We start from the raw sequence: 22,567 nt of genomic DNA, 5'->3' as shown, positions 1-22,567 counted from the left end.
GTTCTGGCATATAGTAAGCAAGATATACACACACATACACACAAAAACACATACATATTTACATGTATATGTATTTATATATAATTTTTTTCATTCAGTTTAAACATATGTATATATATATTTTTTTGGTTTATTGGTTTCTATCCCCGAAGGCATAGACTATTTTCTATTTTTGTCTCCCTAGCATCTAACCTAGTGTCTAACACATAATAGGTACTTAATAAAGGTTAATGGAATAAAATATGTACATGGAAAAAATATATAAGCATTACTACCCCTTCCCCCCCTATAAAATGAAGAGGAAAAATGAATAAATACCTGGGTCGAGGGCTGCTCCTTCCAGAGAGATAATGCAGAACAGTTTAATCAGATCCCCTCGATATACTGTTGGAGTATCAGAATGCACTGAGACGTTAAATATGGGACCTGGAAGAAAAGAATTGTGGTCCCATTATTCCTATTGTCTTTGTTCAAAATTTACCTCAGACTCTTAGATACATTTTTACATGAGTTTAAAAACATATAGCTTTTTCTCACTTAGAACATCAGCTAAAAGATCTTTTCTTCATTCAGATGCCAAAAGCCTAACTCTGTCAAATATGATGTTTAAAATCTAAATTGTGGTCGCCTTAAATTAGAAGCTTTAGCACCAGTCCTTGGGCATTAAACATTTATTAAAGCATACAAATATTCCCATGGAGTTCAGAAAGTTAAGAAAAAAGCCTGTTTAGCCTAGAGTTCCAGCCTGGTCTGGTTCTTCCTCAAGTCCTCTGCCACAAGCCTGCTTCAATCATGAACTCTCTCCAGCAAACTGACTGTGGAAGCTTTTTATAGGTCTGGAACAGAGGCGGTCCTTATACACTGCTTCAAGCTGATTGGTTGGTGTCATCCAAATCCATTGGTTCTGAAGGTGTTCTCAAGGTGTGATTACAATCCAGTTAACCTGAAGTAGGCTAATCAGCAGTCAATCACTCTCACTTGATTCAATCAGTCTAGATTAATCTCCTGGTGGGTCTTTGAGTATCTGCTAAATCTCATTATTTCATCACTCAAATGAATTGCACCTGAAAATCAAGAGTATATTCTTCTTCCTTTTCCCTTCTGTGATGCCAAATGAAGGAGGCTCATTTGCAGGCCCTGCAGAAGGTCCCTGGCTTATTGTTATTGGTAGGGTTCACTTCTGGGTAATGACCTTGGATGTCTTGGTGGTGGTGGGCACTGCATATCCCCCTTGGAATTTTACCTCTAGAGGGACTGGAATTTTCCCACCAGTTTCTCTGAGAACACCATCCCCCCCAACCCCTGCCAAGAATACAGAGAGTAATGATGAAGTTGTTTGAAAAGGGGACTGACTGAGAATCATACCTCTCCTTGGATCCTTATAAGGTAGATCATATATCTAGTGACAAATAGAAGTTAACTCCAAGGTGGGGAACAATGTTCCCTCTCATTTTCTCAGTTGTGAGCTGGTAAGTGTTACAAAGCAACTCATATAAAGTAGAGCTGAGCACAGCAATTAAATAATATCTTAATAGCAATATTAATTTGATATATACTTAATGACAAGCATAAGTGCCATTGTTTTACACAGTAATTAGATGTACACAACAAACCATTCACATAAATGAAAATGAATCACTGGTTGGTAGATTCAGAGTTGGAAGCGACCACAGAGGTCATTTAGACCAATGCTTTCATTTTACAGATGAAGACACTTAGGCCTATGGGTGTTAAGTGACTCACCCATGTTGAAATAAGCCAAGAATCAAACCTGAGTCATTTCACTCCTGCTCCATACTCTTTCCATTGTCATTTATCTATATCTGACTCTTTATGATCCCATATAGGGTAAGGTAAAGATACTGGAGTAGTTTGCCATTTCCTTCTTCAGTGGATTAAGGTAAGCAGAGGTTAAGTGACTTGCCCAGGGTCACATAGCTAGTAAGTTCCTGAGGCTGGATTTGAACTCAGATCTTCCTGACTCCAGGCTGTGTTCTATCCACTGAGTCACCTAGCCTTAAAGTCAGCTAGAAGTAAGGGGTAGTCTTGGATAAAGAGGTTAGATATTGTGGCCTCTAGCCTCAACCTCCATCAGACCAATTTGTTGTTTTCCCCCTGGTTCTAATTTGAGGAAAGAGTGAAAACTAGAATAAACTGCATTTCCCCCCAGGTCAGGACCTCATTGTCCAACCTGTGCATGCTCCCGTTACCTCGGGATGGGCATACCTATCAGCCAGGATTCCCAGGGCTATAAATAGGCCCTGTCCAAACCTCTAAGAAGTAAAGAAAATAGACCATAGCTATGGACTGTCGATTTTGGGGTTTTTCAAGCAATGCCCATGAAAAATAACTATCTCTTCTCTGATAAGACAAAGAGGGAAATAAAAGTGGCCATATTCAGAAGCTGGCAGCCAAAGCAGAGGTAAAGAAAAGCTACCCTTCTTTGCCCATCCCCCACCCCACCCCCCAATAAACAGCAGGGTACAAAAAAATTCTATATGGGGAGGGTATTTTGTAATAATACCATTTAATCAAATTTCAATCATATTGCTTTCTTAACAAAGAGTATTGTAATGATTGGAATGACGCCACCTGCTGGAGACTTACTGTAGGAAAGCTCCGCCATAAGGAGAAGGCGCCAGAGGGCAAGACATGAGGCTTTTCTTTTGGTATCAGGAAGTGATGTTTGCTTGTGGGAGGAAGAGGGGGCGAGGCTGGTGCTCTCACTCTCTTTTGTCTGGACTCTTTTGGAGAGTGGAGCTAAAATGCGCTCTCCCTTTGATAGACAGATGAATCTAGGCCTCTTCGCCAAATTCTTATTTTCCTTAATAAATGCTTAAAAGTCTAACTCTTGCTAAAGCTTATAATTTATTGGCGACCACTCATTAGATATTTTAGACAGACTAGCTAGAATTTTAGCCCCTTACAGTATCAAGGGAATGGAAATTTGGATTGGGGTGGGGGGTGTAATTCAGGAACAGGGAACATCAAAGAACAAGACAGGCAATTTTGGATTCTAGGCTTGGCTGGCATAAATATGCTGAGTTATGAGAGGAGCAAGAGAGGAGTGGCCAAGCAGCTAAGAAGGCCTCAGAAAGGAAAAGGGCTAAAGACAAATTTTTCTTCCAGCTTTATCTCAGGCCAGCCTTGCTCTCTCCCTTCCCAAGAGTTACTTGACTCTTTTTAGGTCTTGGTCTTCCTCTTTGCCTTGTAGTAGTGAGGTGACATCTAGACTGACCTGCTAATGCCCAACAGGGATACGCTATTTTTCAAAGCTGTATGGGGATGTATCTTATTCAAAACTTAGTAGAAACAGGATAAAATGATCACAATATTTTTTTTGGTTTGGTCATTTCAATTGTGTCTGACTTTTCATGACCCCATTGGGGATTTTCTTAAACAAAGATACTGGAGTGGCTTGCCATTTCCTTCTCCTGGTGGTTTGACAGGTGAGGAAACTGAGGCAAAAAGGGTTAAATGACTTGCCCAGGGTCACACAGCTAGTACTTTTCTGAAATTTTTCAGATTTCCTCAGGAAAACCTCAATTTAAATGTGCCTGTATTTCTCATTTTCCCTGTTAGCCATGGTTCAGGATGAAGTTTCCACCACAATACTGATGCTAGGTTCAAGATTGATGGGGGCCAGAGGGCTCCAGGATGCTGTGATTATTATGCATAGTGGCAATTTGTTTGTAATGAAGACAATACTGTTACCACAGGTCTTTAGTTTAAGCTTTGAAATGCTTTCATTATACTGAAATTTTGTAATAATGGTATTTCTTGAATTGGAATCTGACCAATTAACTTAACAGGATCAGGGAAAAAAAGTTTGAAGGGGTGTTAAAGCTCATGTGGCTTTATAGATAAGAGAATTGAGGCCTAGGGAGTTGAAACAACTTGCCTAGAGTTAAACAGAGTGAGCCAGCATCCAAACCTAGGTTCCCTGACTGGGGTCTGTGCCCATTCTACTACAATACACTAATTTCCTAGATGGGAAAGAGGCATCTGAACTAAGAATCAGGAGACCAAAGTGCTAGTCAAGGGTTCCCTACTTGAGTCTCAGTTCCCTCATTTCTAAAATTCAGGAGGTAGAACAGCTCATCTCAGGCATAGAGCCTTTCCAGCCCTGACAATATGCTCCTAAGAGTTTAAGTGACATGAGGCAAGTTACTTGAGATCTCTCAACTCCCAATCTCCTGGAGAGTGCACTGGACCACCCTGCCTTTCAAAATACTCTCCAAGTTCAGACCCTCATCACCTCTGACCTGAACTGCTAGTAATAAAATCATTAATAGAACCTCTCTGTGCATCCACGTCTAGGTTGTCACTTCTCCAATCCATTCCCCAAAGAGCTGCCAGAAAAATCTTCCTGAAGCACCTCTAGTCTCACTCACAGTGTGACCATCTCAGGCCCGCTCAGAAATCTTCAGGATAAAATATCAGCTCCTCAGCCTGGAACATAGGGCTACTCACGGATGGCTTTCCATCTATCTTTCCAGACTCAGCTCATAGTATCTTCCTTTACATACTCTGTTCCAGACAAGCCTTCCTATTGACTGTTCCCCAAATCTCACTCTCCATCTATTTTCTCCCAGTCTCTGCAAAAACATAGACTGTTCCCCCCCCTCAACATACACACTCTTTTCACCTCCATCTATTAGCAATCTCTAGGTTCAATTCAGGTCCTCCGGTGTTTTCTGATTCCCCCCAGTTAGTGATCTCCTCATATTCAAATTGTCTCATATTTATTTTGTGGTGTACATGTGTCATATACCCCACAAGAACATACCCTCCTTGGTGGGGGTAGGGGGTGGGGGGGTAGGAGTAGGTGTTTCTTTATTGTCTTTGAATCCTTGGGACCAAGCAACAGTGCCTTTGGACACAATGCTTACAAACATCTGGTGAACTGAACAAACAACAGAGATATAAAAGACAACTTTTGATCACATTAATATAGATTCTACTCCCCACCAATATCCTGAGTCATTAAAAATAAAGCAAAGTAGTAACCAGTAGAAAAGCACCAAGGGGAATACCCAAGGAAAAATGAGATGTGGCCAGAGGAAGAGAGGGGAATTAGTCACCCGGGAGAGATACATTATGAGACATGGCTTAAGGTTTGCTGCACACGTAAGTGATTGCTCTTTTGTTATAAGGATGTATGGAGTGCTGTCTGAAGCGCGGAGATTTGGTTTTGAGGGTGACTTATTTTAAATGAAACAAGGGAATCTCCCACAAAACTGAACAAACAATCCCAAAGGTTTGGTAAGATGGGGAAAGAGCTCAGGGTGCTAATTTCAGTCCAGAAGCTACAGACAACGTAGACAAGCATCACATGACCTTCTCTTCCAACCTGGGAAATTGAAGAATATTTTCTATATGTAATCAATTCTTGAATTCTTAGTTTAGAAAAGATAAAGGAATAAATGAAGAGTCATCATGGAAATGACTTCTAATTAGGCATCAAGATGGCAGTCACAAGAATCATTAGGAGAAGTAGACTGTGCCTCATAAAAAATATCCCTTTCCCTTTCTGTATCCCAGGGCTGGGGAAAATGGATGAGGAATTTTCAGTGGCCCAAGCTTAGTCCCACAAAATGGTAAGTCAGCAATTTGAAATTTGTGATGAACTGGCCTCATTTTTCCTTTATACAGGCTTATTAAGCTGTTAAAGGTAAAAACTGCACTAAGACTTTTGAGACCCACAAATTTTTAAAAATCTATCTATTAGTCATTGCTGTTCTTAGCAAAGACAGACAGACACACTCCATTTCGACACAGCTGCCCTGGGTACTCTGCCAAGCACACAAGCAAGGAGGGCGTTGTTTGCCAAGCCAGATGCAATGCCAATGGAATGAAGATGAAACTGTCTTCCCCTGTATGGAAATACTGCTTTGATATTTTTTAAAAGGGGGAGGGGGACAGGGAAGGCTAGGGGAAGTCTGCACCTGTCATTTCATCAGCATAGAGATTCCTTCCACTGATTCCAATCAGCCACTCACCTGTTACTTATAGTCTTAGAAAATTGCTTGTAACTCAAGATAGGGGAAGCACTTTACCCATGTCATAGAGCTTTTATGTCTCAAAGGCAGGATTTGCACCCAGATCTTCTTGATTCCAAAGCCAGATCTTTTATTTACTATGTCATGCTGCCTTGATAAGTCAGACTAATAAAAGTTACAGTGCATTTCAGCATTACACTCCCCAGCCCAAAGCACTATGTTACCTTGGGCAAAAAAACAAAAAACAACAACCAAAAGCCCCCCCAAACCGCTTCCCCTCACTCAACCTCAGTTTACTCTTCTGTAAAATGAGGGGGTTGGCTTAGATTACCTCTAAGGTGACACTGAGCTCTGCAATTCTACTCTTCTATGATTCTACCTCAATTCTGTACCAACCTGTGGTTTGGAAGTCTATCTGAATTGGATTAGATAAACTGGTCCCTGCTTCTCTCCATAGGTTGCCTCCAGCAGGGGACCAGGCTGTCACCACACAGCGGTAGAGCCCAGCATCGGACAGTTGAGTCTGGTACATTCGATAGCGGAATTCATCCTCTTGGACCTTTTCCAATACGACTCCATCCGCCCGGGCCTCATCGGTCCAATTCTCTAGTTTTACCACCGAATCCTGGTCTAAGGAGATGATGTGCTTTGTCTCATTGGGGCTAAAGGGGTCTGCCGCAGGTTTCTCAGCTGTGACGAGGACTGAATACCGAGGAGTCTTTATGTGCACGGAGGAAACCTTGCAAGTCATCTCAAAAGTATTTCCTGCGGCAAAGAAAGGCTTTGCCTTCCTTGCCTTCACGAGGAGCACAGAATCTGAAATGAAGCATCAAAAGAAATTAATTACAGAAGGGACTTGTGAAAGTCGGACTTTTTGCTCCCAGATATCTATCAAAGAAGTGCTCGCTCATTTGAACACTGTCCTAGACATGCACTTGCTCCCAAAAGCTAGAGAGTCAAGGAGGAGAAAAAAATGTGGCTTGGAAGACAAGCTGAAAATCACTAATGAGGGAGATGGCAGGATGAGCTCCAACCACAGAGGGGAGGGGAGACAGGTTGGGGAAATTTTGGTTCTGGGCTACTGGAACATGGATTAGAAGGTGAACTGGGAAAAATCTAGGGAGGCCACTACTGTCCCTAATAGGGTACTCTGGATGGCTTTGGATAGCTCCAGGATTATTGGTACTGTACAAAGACAGTTCCCTCTCCCTTCTACCCCATATTTGTCATCTCCCTTTGCCCCCTTCCTGCACACTTTTGCCCTACCTCCTCATCCCACAGGCAATCCAGTTCAGCAAGCAAAAATGGTGGGGCCCAGAGGTGGGACCTAGGGCTACTCAGTTCAGAGGAGGACTTCCTGTCTTACTCCCCTTTGCTCAGCCTTTGGAATTTGTCCTGATTGGTGGATGAGTAAATGAGAACTCATTAAAATCCACTCTAGCCCGTGTAAGACCATGTTTCACAAGCCATCAAGCAGGACACCAGGGTTGACCCAGCATGGACACACTATGACCTGTCCTGCCAATGTGTATTCCTCTCCACCCCTTTATCCCTATTTTCCATCCCCTACTCTGGAAAATAACATCCATACAACTATCAGTACTGGAAAGGACGTGGCGATCTACTGACCCACAGCCTCATTCATAATCTCTGTGGCTTGCTCATCCAAAACTTTGTCTGGCCATCAATCCCCTCTATGCACTGTTATCTCCTATTAGAATTTAAGCTCCTAGAGTGCAGACTTATCCACTTTTGCATGTGTTCACTACCTAACTATGCCTGGAATATTATAAGTGTTTAATAAAGGTCATTGGGGTCCTAAATAAATCTGATTTTTTAAACTCCCTAACAAGTCCCTTAATTCCTGAGCTTTAAGTTTTCTTACTTGCAAAATGGAAATCGTGATGCTTGTGCTACCCACCTATTTTACCTGAAAGCAAAAAACATGAGGAAAATGCTACATAAATTCTGAAAGCACTATGGAAAAATCACCATTACCATTTTCATCCTGGGGAATAAAAAGGTCCTCATGCTTACTCACTATACCATGGGCTGTACACATAGTAGGCACTTAATAAATATCTACTGAAATGAATTGAAATGCCCCAGATTCTGATTCTAGTGTCTGGCTGAGCATATAGTAAGTGCTGCTTGCTGAAGTGGAGGTTTCTGTGGAGAGAGGGACGTGGTAGAGGAATGGTGTGGTACAAAAAGGGTAGAGAAAAAGGAACAAGATATGATAAGAGGGAGGGATTGCCTTTAGGTGCTTCAGAAAACTCAGTCAGCAAATACTTCCTGAATACCTTCTGTGTGCAAGGCACTGTGGGGAGTACAAAGAATAAGACTGTCCCTGTCCTGTGGAGCTTACCATATAGTAGAAGAAAAAAAGAATTATATACAGTGTCTGAAAAGTCTTAGTACGGTTTAAAGCTTCAACAGATCAAAACTTAAGACTTTTGGGACATTCTGTACAATTCACATACTTCAATACTAGACCTCAGAGCTTATGGATTAAGTACAGTTAATGCTGCTATAACATCAGATAGCTGTTCCTAAAAATCATGTTGTTATGCAAAACTGTCCAATAAAAAACACAGGCTTATGGGAAATTGGGGTTATTGGCATAATACTTCCACCTATTGATGTTTCTTTTATTGTTGCAGCACTGTCTCTGATGGTCTACAATGTGGATTTTTTTAATGCTTTATTAGTTCACATTTCTTCTCAATACTTAAAATTTTCCTTTTGCATGCACTGATTGGCATTTTTGAACCTGAATGATTAGATGTGTTTGGGATATTGAATAAGTGTGTGTGTATACACACAATGAGTTATACTCTAGGTCAAGTTATATCCCTGCTATATCTAGTAAAGTAGAATTCATTATCAACAGGGAGAGCACATAACATAGACTTTCCCTACCCAACACCATCATTTTCATGGGGAGCAGGGGGGAGGGTGGTTCTACTGGACACTTAAATATTAAGTGCTGCAAGTTCTTTAAATATCATTAACCCAGGGGCGGCTAGGTGGCGCAGTGGATAAAGCACTGGCCCTGGATTCAGGAGTACCTGAGTTCAAATCCGGCCTCAGACACTTAACACTTACTAGCTGTGTGACCCTGGGCAAGTCACTTAACCCCAATTGCCTCACTCAAAATAAATAAATAAATAAATAAAATAAAAAATATCATTAACCCAGATAAGAAGGCATTGCTATCTATGAGGCTTCTAGGTACCATGACAGCTGCTAATCCTCTATGAAAAAGAGCAATCAGTAAGCCCAGAGCTCCTACCTTCTGCAATCCAAAAAATGTTGACAGGCTTGGATACGACCTCCTTGCTTTTCATCCAGCTTTTGTTACGCTGTCTGGTCCATGCAGACACAATACAGTAGTAATTTCCTCTGTCTCCCTCTGAAGTCCTCTGAATACGAAAACTGAACCTGGCCCTATCCTCCCTGGAGAAAATAATCTCCCCATTCTGTGCCCTCTGCCTGCTCCTCTCCCCAAATCTCAGGGTCCAGTCCCCATCCATGGAGGCAAGTAGCTCATCAGACACAACTTCATCACTGCGCGAGTCCATCCTGTAGTACCAAGAAACAGTGAAGCGGACATTGGGGTCTGCGTTCCTCACATCCGCTATTTGACACTCCAGCTCCGTGGGATCATCCAGATACTCAGGGACTTTGGAAGCATTTAGCAGCACCTCAAACAGTGGCTCTGTGAAGGAAAAAGGAAAAAGGAAAAAGGGGGGATCAGAAAGAGCAACCTGCCACTGTGTTTATTCATTTCATTCTAAGGTTAAACATCAAATAAAATTGGCATTTGCATATACAAAGTACAACAGAAAATGAAGATTGTATATGAAACTGCAGACCTCTTATAAAGTTCACTTAGCTTTTCTTTTAAAATCTGTAATAGATTTGACCAGCAGTGTTCAAAGACACCTTGTTTGTGACTCTTTCTGGCCTTTTTTTCTGGTCTCTTCTGTGTATGTCTTAAAGAGAAGCCAATGACCCTCCTTTTTTTGTTTTTTGTGGGATTTTGCTACCCTATCTCTGTTCCCCACACTCCCTACCACCACCTAGCCACTAGGAAATAAAAAAGAGAAAAGAAAAACAAACCATTTTAACAAATATGCAGTGTCAGGAAAATCCCATCCCGACATTGGCGATCTGAAAACTGTGTCAATTCTGTGGCAGGAGGTTGGCAGCCCACTCTGTCATTAATCCTGTCATCCCAACCAATCATTGTTCTGATCAGAATTCTGAAGTCTTTCAAAATGGCTTATTTCCACAATACTGTTGTGGCATCAAATATTCTCCTGGTTCTGTTCACTTTACTCTGCATCAGTTGATCTTAGTTTTCCCAAGTTTCTCTAAAACTGACCCTCAAGTCTAAAATGTATTAAGAATTAGAACTGGGGAGAGGTGTCATGGAGTACATAGAGGACTGGCTTTGGAATCAAGAAGCCTGAGTTCAATACCCTGCGACAGTGTGACTCTGGGTAAGGTTAACTTTTAAGTGTCCCAGGAGACCCTCTAGAAAAACTTCTCATCTGCATATGGCATCTCCTATGGGGGGGGGCAGGGGGGGGAGAGAGAGAGAGAGAGAGAGAGAGAGAGAGAAACACAGAGACAGAAAGAGAGGTAGAGACAGAGAAAAAGAAGAAGGAAGAAGAAGAGGGAAGAAGGGAGAGGGAAAAGGAGGAAGGAAGAAAGAAAGGAAGAAAAAGGAGGAAGAGAAAGTAGAAAAGAAAGGAGGAAGTAAGGGAGGGAAGGAAGGAAGGAAATAAAGAAAAAGAAAAGAGAAAGAAAGAAAAGAAAGAGAAAGAAAAAAGAAAGAAATGAAAAGGAAAGGAAAGAAAAAAAGAAATAACAGAATCACAAACTTCCAGAGTTTATCCCTGGCCCTCTCACTCCCAATCCAGAACTCATTTGCACACCATGTGGCATTTCACTGTGATATGTTTCAGTAATAGTCCATTAAGCATCTATCCTACTATATACAAATGACAAAATGCTCGAGCCAGAAGAGAATGTGGCATCGTCCAGCCCAACTCCCCTTTAATAGATGCGGGAGCTGAGGCCCGAAGGTGTGCTTCACAAAAGTCACAGATCTAGGGGCAGCTAGGTGGCTGTGGAAATTTATTTTGATTTAGGGACCCTACCTTTAGGCTGAGATTAGAAAGCCTTAGGCCCTCAGGGTCTCTTCCCCTCCCCCTCTGCTTCAGCTGAGCCAAAAAGCCCCCAGCTCCCTCCAACCTGAGCAGAGCTATGTGAAAGATCCCAGAGAGCCTGTGCTGAGGCACGGGATGCTTGAGCGTGCCCCCAGCCCCAGACGCAGCCCTGGCTGGCGGATTAGCTTGGTGTGTGGGTGCAAAAAGCCCCGAGATTTGAGTGGAGAGAAGAAAAGGTATATATAGACCTAGGGGTTAGACTCAGGGGGTTTCTGACTAGAGGAGGGCAGACAGGGACAGACGAGAGAGGCTGAGAAGAGGATCAGACTAGAGACGGGGCTACAAGGACGCAGGAGAAGACGGGAAGGACTAGGAGCAGGGAAAAGAGAAGCCAAAGGGCAGACTGACGGAGCAGATAGACAGAAGGTTGGTGAGAGAGAAACACAGGGGTTCAGCGGTGGCAGTAAGGAGAGGAAAGTTAGAAGCAGGGGGATTTACAAAGTGAAAGGGGTTCGGAGTTAGAATAAAGGACCTGAGTGCCCTAAGGCCTCTTGCGGCTAAGGCCCCTATTGTATTCAAGAAGTTCCAAAGAGACCCAGTGGAAAGAGAAGTGCCACAACGCAGTCAGGTTGTACATTTTATTTCCCTGTATTCTTAATTTTCAATAGTATCTCATAAATAAACTCTGCTTTGATTATTTAGTTAAGAGGCTTCTTAATCTTTAGCTTATCAATTTGGGAGCAGTGTGGTGGAACTTTATAAATGGCCCATACTAAATTAACAGCAGTCAGATAGCCAAATAGTCAAAAGCCCCCAGATTAGTCCTCCAGTCAGTTTTAGCCCCGCAAAATTAGGCTAATCATCAAAAATATTTCTACATGGCACAGTGGATAAAGCACTGGCCCTGGATTCAGGAGGACCTGAGTTCAAATCCGGCCTCAGACAATTGACCCTTACTAGCTGTGTGACCCTGGGCAAGTCATTTAAACCCCATTGCCTTGGAAAAAAAAAAGTCACAGAGCTCACAGGGGGCAAATTCAGGACTTGAATCCTGGCCTCCAGCCTCCTGGTGTTGTTTGTCTTTCTATCACTTCTCATGGCAATTTAAGCCCAAGGAAGGCTCTTCTGATTGCACCAGAAGGATCTAGGAAAAAATTTGTTTCTAAACCTAAACAACACTGATAACCTTGGCAAGAAATGAAGCTCGTGTAAAGATGCTTCTCAGAAATTTTAAAACACTCATAGAGATCTCCAATTTAGAGCTGGAAAATCTTCAGAAGCTATCTCACTCCATCAAGTCCAATCTCCTTCATTTTCAAGTGAGAACCCTGAAGCCCAGGGAAGTTAAATGACTTGCCCAAGGTCATACAAGTATTAGGTGTTCCAGTCTTGAACCCAGGTCATCAGACAGCAGCTTGGGCTTTTTATTAAGCAGTAGGCTAGACGCGAATCTTAAAACACCATATACATGCTAGGTAGGATCAGAGTGGTAAAAATAACAAAAAAGGGGGGCAGGTAGATGGCACAGTGGATAGAGCACCAGCCCTGGAGTCAGGAGTACTTGAGTTCAAATCCAGCCACAGACACTTAACACTTACTAGCAGTGTGACCCTGGGCAAGTCACTTAACCCCAATTGCCTCACTAAAAAAAAAAAAAAGGAAAATGTTGGATGTTGGAGGGAATGTGGGAAAGCTGGCCACTAATCCACTGTTGGTGGAGCTGTGAGCTGATCCAAACATTCTAGAGAGCAATTCGGAATTATGCCCAAAGGGCTATAGAACTGTTTATACCCTTTGATCCAGTCCCAAAGACATCCCCCAAAAGAGAAAAAGACCTATTTGTAAAAAAAATATTTCTAGCAGATCTTTTTTTTGATGGACTAAGAACTGGAAATCTAAGGAATGCCCATCAATTGGCGAATGGCTAAACAAGTTGTGGTATATGATGGTGATGGAATATTACTGTGCTATAAGAAATGACAAGCGGGACAGCTAGGTGGCGCAGTGGATAGAGCACCGGTCCTGGAGTCAGGAGAACCTGAGTTCAAATCTGACCTTAGACACTTGACACTAGCTGTGTGACCCTGAACAAGTCACTTAACCCCAATTGCCATACTAAAAAAAGAAAAAAGAAAAAAAATGACAAGCAGGATAAATAAATGTTAGGTTGGTCCTGGGGATACAAAGCTAAAATAATAGTCCCCATATTCAAGGAGTTTCCATAGTTATAATATTTCCTATAGAAATGGAAACTTTTCCATTCAATCATTCATGCTGTTCTATAATAGCAGCAAAGTGGCGCCATAGTGCATAGTGCACTGGACCTGAAGTCAGAAAGACTCATCTTCCTGAGTTTAAGTTTGCCCTTAAGACTCTTACTAGCTGTATGACTGGGAACAAGTCACTTAACTCTGTTTGCCTCAGTTTCCTCATCTCTAAAAATAAAATGGAGAAGGAAATGACAAACCACTCCAGTGTGTTTGCCAAGAAAACCCTAAATGGGGTCATGAAGAGTTGGACAGGGCTGAACAACAATAAATAAGGACAGCAGGACTTGGCGCAAGAAAATCTCTGTTTGCATCTTGGCTCTGATACTTACTAGCCATATAACCCTGGGCAAGTCATTTTGACCTCTCTGAGCCTCATTTTCCCTCATATTAGATGATCTCTAAAGTTCCCTCTAGCACTGGCTTTCCATGATTCTATAAACATACATCTCATTCTCAACTTCCCAACCCCTCTTCATCCAAATCACCTTGACTAAACAGTTTAGTTTTACATATGACTCATCTAGATTATAAACTGCTGAGGTCATGGAGCACATCTTTGGTGATTTACACATTGGATGAAATTTACAGCTTCCTGACTAAGCCAAGTGACTTAATCATTTAGGGCCCAAGAGATGGAATGGAATTGTGAATTTCCTCCCCTTTGTATGAAGATGAGAAAGACCAGAATTCCTCTTTATGAACTGAATTTGAATCAGTAGAAGTGTTGGCCATTGTCTCTGCCATTTTTGCTATCAATGATTCATCCTGATCACTGACTGGAAACATCCTTTCCTGAAGAAAAGCCACCTTAGTGTCTAATTCTCTTTGATGTTCCCAAAGGTACAAAATGTTTACAATTCTTTGTGAAACTATAGATTATCATCTGCAGCTAGAAATTATTGTTGTAACATATTGAGCAGCTAGGTGGCAGCATAGTGCCCATCACGAGTTCAAATCTGGCCTCAGACACTTATTAGCTGTGTTACCCTGGGCAAGTCACTTAACTTCTGTGTCTCAGTTTCTTTGATGATAAAATGGGGATCATAATAGTACCCACTCACAAGGTTGCTATGAAGACCTCTAGTGATGGGACACTCATTATCTTCTCATGTAGCCTCTGAGACTGAACAATTCTGATGATTAGGAGGTTTCTCCTTATTTGGAAGCAAAATTGGCCACTCTGTAGAGTCACCATATTAACTCCTCAGGAAAACTAATGCTGATGAATACTGATAGAAACACATTTTTAAAATATCATAGAATCTCATTCTTAAAGAGATATTCTTAGGGGTGGCTAGTGGTGCAGTAGATAGAGCATCAGCCTTGGAGTCAAATACAGCCTCAGGCACTTATTAGCTGTATGACCCTGAGCAAGTCACTTAACCGAGAGAGAGAGAGAGAGAGAGAGAGAGAGAGAGAGAGAGAGAGAGAGAGAGAGAGAGAGAGAGAGAGAGAGAGAGAACAAGAACCTAGTCCATTGTGGTCATTTTTCTAATTACTTTTAAAAAAAAATTTTTTTTTGGTGGTCATTTTTCAAATGAAGAAATTAAGTCCAAAAAAGATGAAATGCCTTGTTCTAGGTCACACCACTCATGAGGATGAGAGGAAAGGTTTCTGATGAGCCCTTCAGTCCTCTCTCTAATGTTCCACTCTCCCTTTCTAATGTAGTAAAAAGAGCACTAGACAAAGGGTTAGGAGACAGATTAGTTTCAGATCTGCTGCTGGCTAGCAGTGTGACTTTGAGCAAGTCACATATTCTCCAGCTTTACTACTCTCACAGAATACATACTTTACACTTTTCAGCCTCTCTGTGTCTTTGCTCATGCTCTTCCTCCCATCTGGGGCACTCTCCTTTCCCCTACTGCCATCTGTCAAATTCCTAGCTAACTTTCAGGATTTCTTCCATGAAACCTTCCCTGAATCTTTCCCCTCTATACTTGGATCACACGGAGATCATTCTAGCTTCCTCCATGTGTTTTTCCACTCATGGGCCACTCTGCTGCCCCATCCTGGCAAAAAGGTGACTCCCTAGAGGCAATGCGAGTGGAACACAAGTGCCAGAAGGTCCCATTAAGCTAGAAGGGGTCTGAGTGTGGAACTGGAAATGAATAATGAGCCTAAGATGGGAGTGAACTAGAACACCTCAAATAGTCTCCAAAGAGCTCATCATTAAGTTTTCAGTGTGAGCATTTATACCTCAGAAATTGGCGAATGCTACAAATCAGGGTTTAAGTTAGTTTTTTGTTGCCTGTGTTTAAGAAAATGATGCAGAAAATGGTAGTAACACAGATAAAACTCAAAAGTGTGTCATCTATGTTGTTGTTCAGTAGTTTCAGTCGTGTCTGACTCTTTCTGACCCCATTTGGTTATTTTTTTTTTTTTGGCAGAGATTGGAGCAGTTTGCTATTTCCTTCTCTAGCTCATTTTTACAGAGGAGGAAACTGAGGCAAACAGGGTGAAATGACTTGCCCAGGGTCACACAGCTAGTAAGAGCCTGAGGCTGGATTTTATTTCAGGTCTTCCTGACTCCAGGCCCAGTGCTCCGTGCACTATGGCACCATTTAGCTGTCTCATGTGTCATGCATTCCTTCCCCTGCTCCCTGCCCCTCACCCCCCATGCTGGTTGTTAAACATTTAGTAGCACATCTCTGGTCAAAGAACTAGCTTAAGTTTGGAGTCTCCCCACCAGAAGGACAAGGAAGGGGAGGGTGTGTGTGTGTGTGTGTGTGTGTGTGTGTGTGTGTGTGTGTGTGTGTGTGTGTGTGTGTGTGTATGTGCTAGTGTCTGGGGTCTTAGAAATTACTCTTCTCAATCACTTTAATCACGGGCAAGTCACTGAACCTCTCTGGGTCCCAGTTTCCCCATTTGTAAAATACAAATAATCAAAATCATGGTAATTTACAAAGAGTTTTAACATCTTTGTTGTCTCATTTGATCCTATGAGATCAAAACTATGAGATAGGTCTGGTTATTCCCATTTTACAGATGAGGAAACAACTTCAAAGAGGTAAAGTGATTTGTACAAAGTCACACAACTGAAAAGGGTCAGAGGTGGAATTCAAATTCAGACCTTTCAGAGTCTTTCTACTATAATGTGCCACTTTCATGATCTAGAGGTATTTGTAGTGATGGAGAAGACAATAAGACCAGTGAAATTCACTAGTATTTGGAGGTATGCATCTAGCTGAATTCCTTTACTAGTTTGGGAAAGAAGGGAGGAAGGGAGGGAAGGAAGGAAGAAAGAAAAGAAGGGAAGAAGAGAAGGGAAGGGAGGAAGGAAGGAAGGGAGGAAGAAAAGAAAGGAAAGGAGGGAGGAAAGAAGGGAGGAAGATAAGCAAATGAATACTGTGAGCCTAAAGATAAAAATGTGAGCTAGTCCTTGATCTTAGAACCTTCCATTGGAATCATTCAGACACATTCAGGACAGTCCTGGCCAGACAAGGCTGCTGTGGTTTGGGAAGGCAGAAGGATAATGAATCTCACCCTTTCAGTAGCACTGGGAACACTGATTATTATTAAAGTTCCCAGAGCAATAGGGAGGTGGGTTGGGGGTGGGGAGGGCAGCCTTCCTTTGCTCCCGAGGAGCACGGACTTTGTTCTATTCATATTTTTATTCTCCAAAGGGAGAAGCAGCCCTGTTTGGCAGACAGAAGGCTAACAGACACGAGCAAGATGCCCCAGGGGAAGTCACTTAACCCCAGAGCATCCCTGGCAGCAGACAGGAAACCATGGAACAGCCATTAGTCCTCATTGGCTGGGGGAGCCTCTGCATCCAAAGACAGCTACACCAATGAAATCGTAGGTTCGAACCAAAACAAAGGTGAGAGTGGCAAACACAGCACCCTGCACATAACTAGGCCCTCAAGAAAGGTTTACTAAATGAATGAAGCCCAGGACAGTGGAAAGAGAGCTAATTTTAGAATATTGTGAGATTTAAAATTGGATATTAGATCATAAATCTACCCTACTTAACCTTTCCCTTAATTTATCTCCCAGACTAGTAAGTGGAAGAAGCTTCTGGTTTTCTAGATAGACTTTTTATTGTATGGTAGTCACAAGGTGATGTTGATTAGAAGGACAGGAAAGTAGAAATACAATACAAATCGTCTTAAGTCTAGGCTTAGTCTATATTCTGTATAAAACTCACCAAAATCCAAGGCCACCTTTGGGGAGAGAGACCGAGTCAAGCGCGTGCTGTTAACCGAGAGCCGGGCCGAGTCAAACTCCAGTCCGCATCTGTCTGTGCAGTGCAGCCAGGAGACCAGCAGAGCAGGAAAAAAGGCCCCACTTCCGTTCTCTCCTCGCCTTTTAAGCTCGCACCCTGGAAGTCGAGTGCTCAGCAGGCAATCTGGCGTGCGTCACAGGCGGACTGGTGTGCGTAGCTCATGCTGTTGGTCTCCTCCCCAAAAGGGTGGTCCTAAAAAAAAACCTGGCGTCTCTCCATTATCTAACCGACTGTTAAAACTTTTTACCGCATTATGCAGCTCTGCCCCTATACCACTTCCTGCTGGACCTTACTGAAATCATTTTCCCTCTCTCAAGTGTCCTCATCTGTAAAATGACCCTGTGATCAGGCAGGTGCTGAGTGCCAATCATGCTTAGCAGCATCTGAGGCATCAGAAAAGATACAGGTAAGAATTACATTGTAGTCCTTGCCTCAAGGGGGTTGCTATCTAGCTGATGGGACAGGGTTATTATATATGAAATCACTAGTTTAAGATGATAGTCTGTAACAAGGTATCAGCTAAGTCCAGAGAGAGGGAAAAAAAGGCAAGTTCTGGAGTCAGAGATGCAGAGTTCAAATCCTGCTCCTCTGATGTTTACTATGTGTGTGACCTTGGATGAGTCAGTTTCCTTATCTGTAAAATGAAAAGTTGGACTAAATGGTCTCTAATGTACCTTCTAGCTTTGGATCTATGATCTTTCTGATACTATCTGAATGACAGATTATTCAGCACGAGGCACGAAGATTGTGAAAGTGTTCAGGGAAGGGAAAAATCAATGTGGGTTAGAATAATTAAAAGTGAGCCTGGAACAGTTAAGATCTCAGCTGGAGGAAGGGTAGTATAATGGATAATGAGGGCTGGCCTTAGAGTAGGAAGACCCCTACCTCATGTCCTCTCTCTGACATATCCTGGCTGGATAAACCTGGACAAGTTGCTTTACCTTTCTATGCCCCAAGCAGTTTTCTTAAATTATAAGCAGAAAAGTTGGTGATCTGCATTGGTAAACAGTTTCCCACCAGAAATTCACAACACAAGGGGTAGCTAGGTGGCACTGTGGATAGAGCAAAGATACGGGTGTGGTTTTCTATTTCCTTCTCTGGCTCATTTTACAGATGAGGAAACTGAGGTAAACAAGGTTAAGTGACTTGCCCAGGGTCACAGAGCTAGGAATTATCTGAAGCCAGATTGGAAGAGCTGAGTTCAAATCTAACCATGTAATCTTAGATACATACTAGCTGTATGACTCTGGGCAAGTCACTTAACCCTAAATGAAGAAAGAAAGGAAGGAAGGAAGGATGAAAAAAGAAATTCCCAACACTGATGAAATCACAAATCCAGTAAAAATTTTAAATCAAAAAAACCTGATTTCAGAAGCTGTTTGAATAAAGGGGGGAAAAAGTTGTTCCAATTATGGGTGTAGCCTGAGATACTGGTTGCTGGCAGAAATGGGATTCCTAGAGGAAAGGAATGCAAAAGTAAAGAGGCAGATGGGAGAGATGAGTTAAGGAATACAAAAGATAGGGAAGGCGCTGTAGACTTCACTGCCCAGAGGCAGGAATTTTCAAACTCTTCTCAAGCAGGTAGTTTGCAGACAAATTTAGGTTTCACGTGATTCAGGGGTAAATTTATTGAATATTTTTGTATTTTCTGTTTGTGTGATCATTTCTGAATCCATTTCCTCTCTCTTTTAGCTCCAAAATACATTGTTCAAATTCTGTAAAGGTGTATTCGATGCCAAATGTGATGGAGAACTGTGCCAGAAATAGCTCTGTCATGAGCATTACCATTCAAAGATGCAATGCTTATTCCAATGTGTTTTAAACACAAAAGGGAAAGAGGGAGACTTTATTATAATGTTCCCATCTATCATCCCCAGTCTTACTTCCATAATGGTTAGTCACCCATTTATTGTTGTTTTCATTTCAAGACCTCCCAACATGGATCAGGACTTCACTTTCATGCACGTTAGGTAGCAGGAAAAATGAGCATAAATTCCATCGTTTTTCTTATATATGCCATAAAACGTTGGCTGTGCAAACCTTTTCTGGGTGGAAGACAGTATGACTGAAAGTACTGGACTTCGAGTCGGAAAGATGGAGGTTTCAATCTATTCTCAGATATCACTACTTCGGTGAGCAGAAGAAAGTGACTCAATTATAAAATGAGGGCAAAGAACAGACAGCTGGGAGATCCCTTCTGGTTCTATATCTATGCTAAACACTAACCTCTCACAGCCTCAGTTTCATCATCTATCAAATAGGGCTAAGAGCCTTTACCTCACAAGGCTTCAGTTTTTCAGTCATTTTTCTGTCATGTCTGATTCTTCCTGACCCCATGTGGAGTTTTCGTGGCAAAGATACGGGTGTGGTTTTCTATTTCCTTCTCTGGCTCATTTTACAGATGAGGAAACTGAGGTAAACAAGGTTAAGTGACTTGCCCAGGGTCACAGAGCTAGGAATTATCTGAAGCCAGATTGGAACTCAGGAAGATGAGTCTTCCTGACTCCAGGCCTGGTGCTCTATCCACTGGGCCACCCAGCTGCACCCAGCTCATGGGATTACTGTGAGGCCAAAATGACACATCATATGTCAAATGCTTTGAAAACTTGAATGTGTTATATAAACATGAGCTCTTAGAATGATGATGATCTCTCTGAGTGTCAGTTTCTCCATATGTAAAAAGGGGATAATAATAACTGTAGTATTTAAATTGCCGTGAGGCTCAGACAAGATCACTGAGGTGGCTTTGCAAACTTCAAAGGAACAGGTAACTCTCAGCTATTAAGATTCTAGAATGAGTTTCTGGATAGCTGAGTTATTAGGCTTTTGCTTTTGAGTTCTGCGATGGAGCTGCTTCTAAATTGTTATCAGGCCCTTCTTTGTCTTCCTCAACAACAGGCTGGATACAACTTGCCCTTCGGTTGATGACCTGGAGCAAGGGCTAGCTGGCTATGGGGATGTTCTGGAGATAATGATGCTGCTGGTGCTGTGGGACAAAGGGATTGAGGAATCCTGACCCGGCCCTGACCCTGGACCTTGCTTTCTGTCCCCGAGGTCGTTTTGCTTCTTTGCCTTTTTTCAAACTAAAACATGAATGATTTTGCTGCAAAATGAATCACTCAATCAAAAGCCACAGCAGCCTTTTCATCCTTCAGAATACTCACTGTTATGATGGCCAGGGGCTGGAGGGATCAGGGGGCCTGGCAAGAACCAGCTCCAAGGGCATCAAGTCTAATAAACCACCTATCCAGTCAATCCACAAACATTTATTCAGTGCCTAAATGTATACCAGGCACTGTGCTAAGCTCTGAGCATACCAAAAGAGGCAAAAGACAGTCCCTACCTTCAAGGAGCTTCCAGTCTAACAGGAGAGAAAATGTGCAACAAATATACACAAAGCAAGCTACAAATAGGAATTAATGAACAGAAGACATTGGAATTAAGAAGAGTTGGATGGGGGCAGCTAGGTGGTGCAGTGAATAAAACACAGGCCCTGGATTCAGGAGGACCTGAGTTTAAATCCAGCCTCAGACACTTGACACCTAGTAGCTGTGTGACCTTGGGCAAGTCACTTAACCCTCATTGCCCTGCCCCCAAAAAAATGGAGGTGGAGAAGGAGAAGGAGAAGGAGAAGGAGAAGGAGAAGAAGAAGGAGAAGAAGAAGAAGAAGAAGAAGAAGAAGAAGAAGAAGAAGAAGAAGAAGAAGAAGAAGAAGAAGAAGGAGAAGAAGGAGAAGAAGAAGAAGAAGAAGAAGAAGAAGAAGGAGAAGAAGGAGAAGAAGGAGAAGAAGGAGAAGAAGGAGAAGAAGGAGAAGTTGAAGTTGGATGGCTTAAGGGAATGAGTGAGGGCTGTTAGGGCATTTTCTTCCTAACTCCTGACTGGTAGAAAATGAGGCTGCCTTCTAATAACTGATGACTAATTATGTGGGTTAGAAGAAAAAAGGGAAAGTGGCAACAATTTAGAATAATTATGGCTCCTGCCAAGGAGAAAGCTGAGCAGAACCTAGGCATGAACCCAAAGGTGAAGCTAATTCTGCCCAGGGATTGGGACAGGGGGCTACTGTTTAATGAAAGTAACCAACAATCAAGGCCAGACCTCTTTGAGGGATGATGCAGTGTTATTTGGGGAAGAGTAGAGGAGAATGAGAACAGGAGAGAAGAAAGCTTCATGAATTTGTCCTGAGCCCAGAGGCTATAGGGAGACTGAGCTAGGCTGGGCTCAGGACAAATTCATGAAGCTTTCTTCTCTCCTGTTCTCATCCTCCTCTACTCCTCCCCAAATAACACTGTATCAACTGAGCTAGGCATGCCTGCACACCCAAACCCACTCCCTAATCCCTTTTAGCTGGAGCATGGAATGATTCACAATTAAATACCTACATCTATTCCAGTTTGTTCTTGTTACTTGGTGAAAAGGCAGGGCAGAGCTGGGGGAGGGGGGGCATGGTTTGGGGGAAGAGAAGGAGTGTTAGAAGGGTATTCAGGGAACCCCCATGCCCTTCCCTATTGCTCTCAGTGTTCTCAGGATCATTTAGAACACTATTGGGGCAGCTAGGCGGAGCAGTAGCCCTGGATTCAGGAGGACCTGAGTTCAAATTTGACCTCAGACACTTGACACTTACTAGCTGTGTGACCCTGGGCAAGTCACTTAACCCTCATTGTCTTGCAAGAAAAAAAAAAAAGAACACTACCTATGACCTATTTATCACAAATACAGTGACTTCAAGTATATTTCCTTGCAGGCTGGAAAATCATGTTTTATCTTACCTAAAAACGAGCTGATGTAGTGGGAGGAGAAAAGACGCATCCTGCACTATCTCAGGAATTCCTGCTTGGGTAATTTGGGTAGAACTTTATCTATAGTTTACTGAAGCAATAGACCTGGGGGTTG

General features: G+C 42.4%; 1 protein-coding gene across 1 annotated transcript in view; it reads right to left on the bottom strand.

Moving 5' to 3' along the window:
• Positions 1-22,567, bottom strand: part of PTGFRN (prostaglandin F2 receptor inhibitor) — an 86,512-nt gene that overhangs the window by 14,327 nt on the left and 49,618 nt on the right. Inside the window, exons 5-7 of the mRNA XM_043999517.1 lie at positions 9,298-9,723; positions 6,399-6,818; positions 319-426 (exon numbers count right to left, since the gene is read on the bottom strand). Of these exons, the coding sequence (XP_043855452.1) occupies positions 319-426; positions 6,399-6,818; positions 9,298-9,723 (954 nt within the window). The remainder of the gene's footprint in view (positions 1-318; positions 427-6,398; positions 6,819-9,297; positions 9,724-22,567) is intronic.

The sequence above is a fragment of the Dromiciops gliroides genome, chromosome 4, assembly GCF_019393635.1.
Source record: "Dromiciops gliroides isolate mDroGli1 chromosome 4, mDroGli1.pri, whole genome shotgun sequence".
NCBI classification, from domain to species: Eukaryota; Metazoa; Chordata; class Mammalia; order Microbiotheria; family Microbiotheriidae; genus Dromiciops; species Dromiciops gliroides.
Note: the sequence above shows the minus strand (reverse complement) of the source record. Positions and strands in the feature narration are given on the sequence as shown.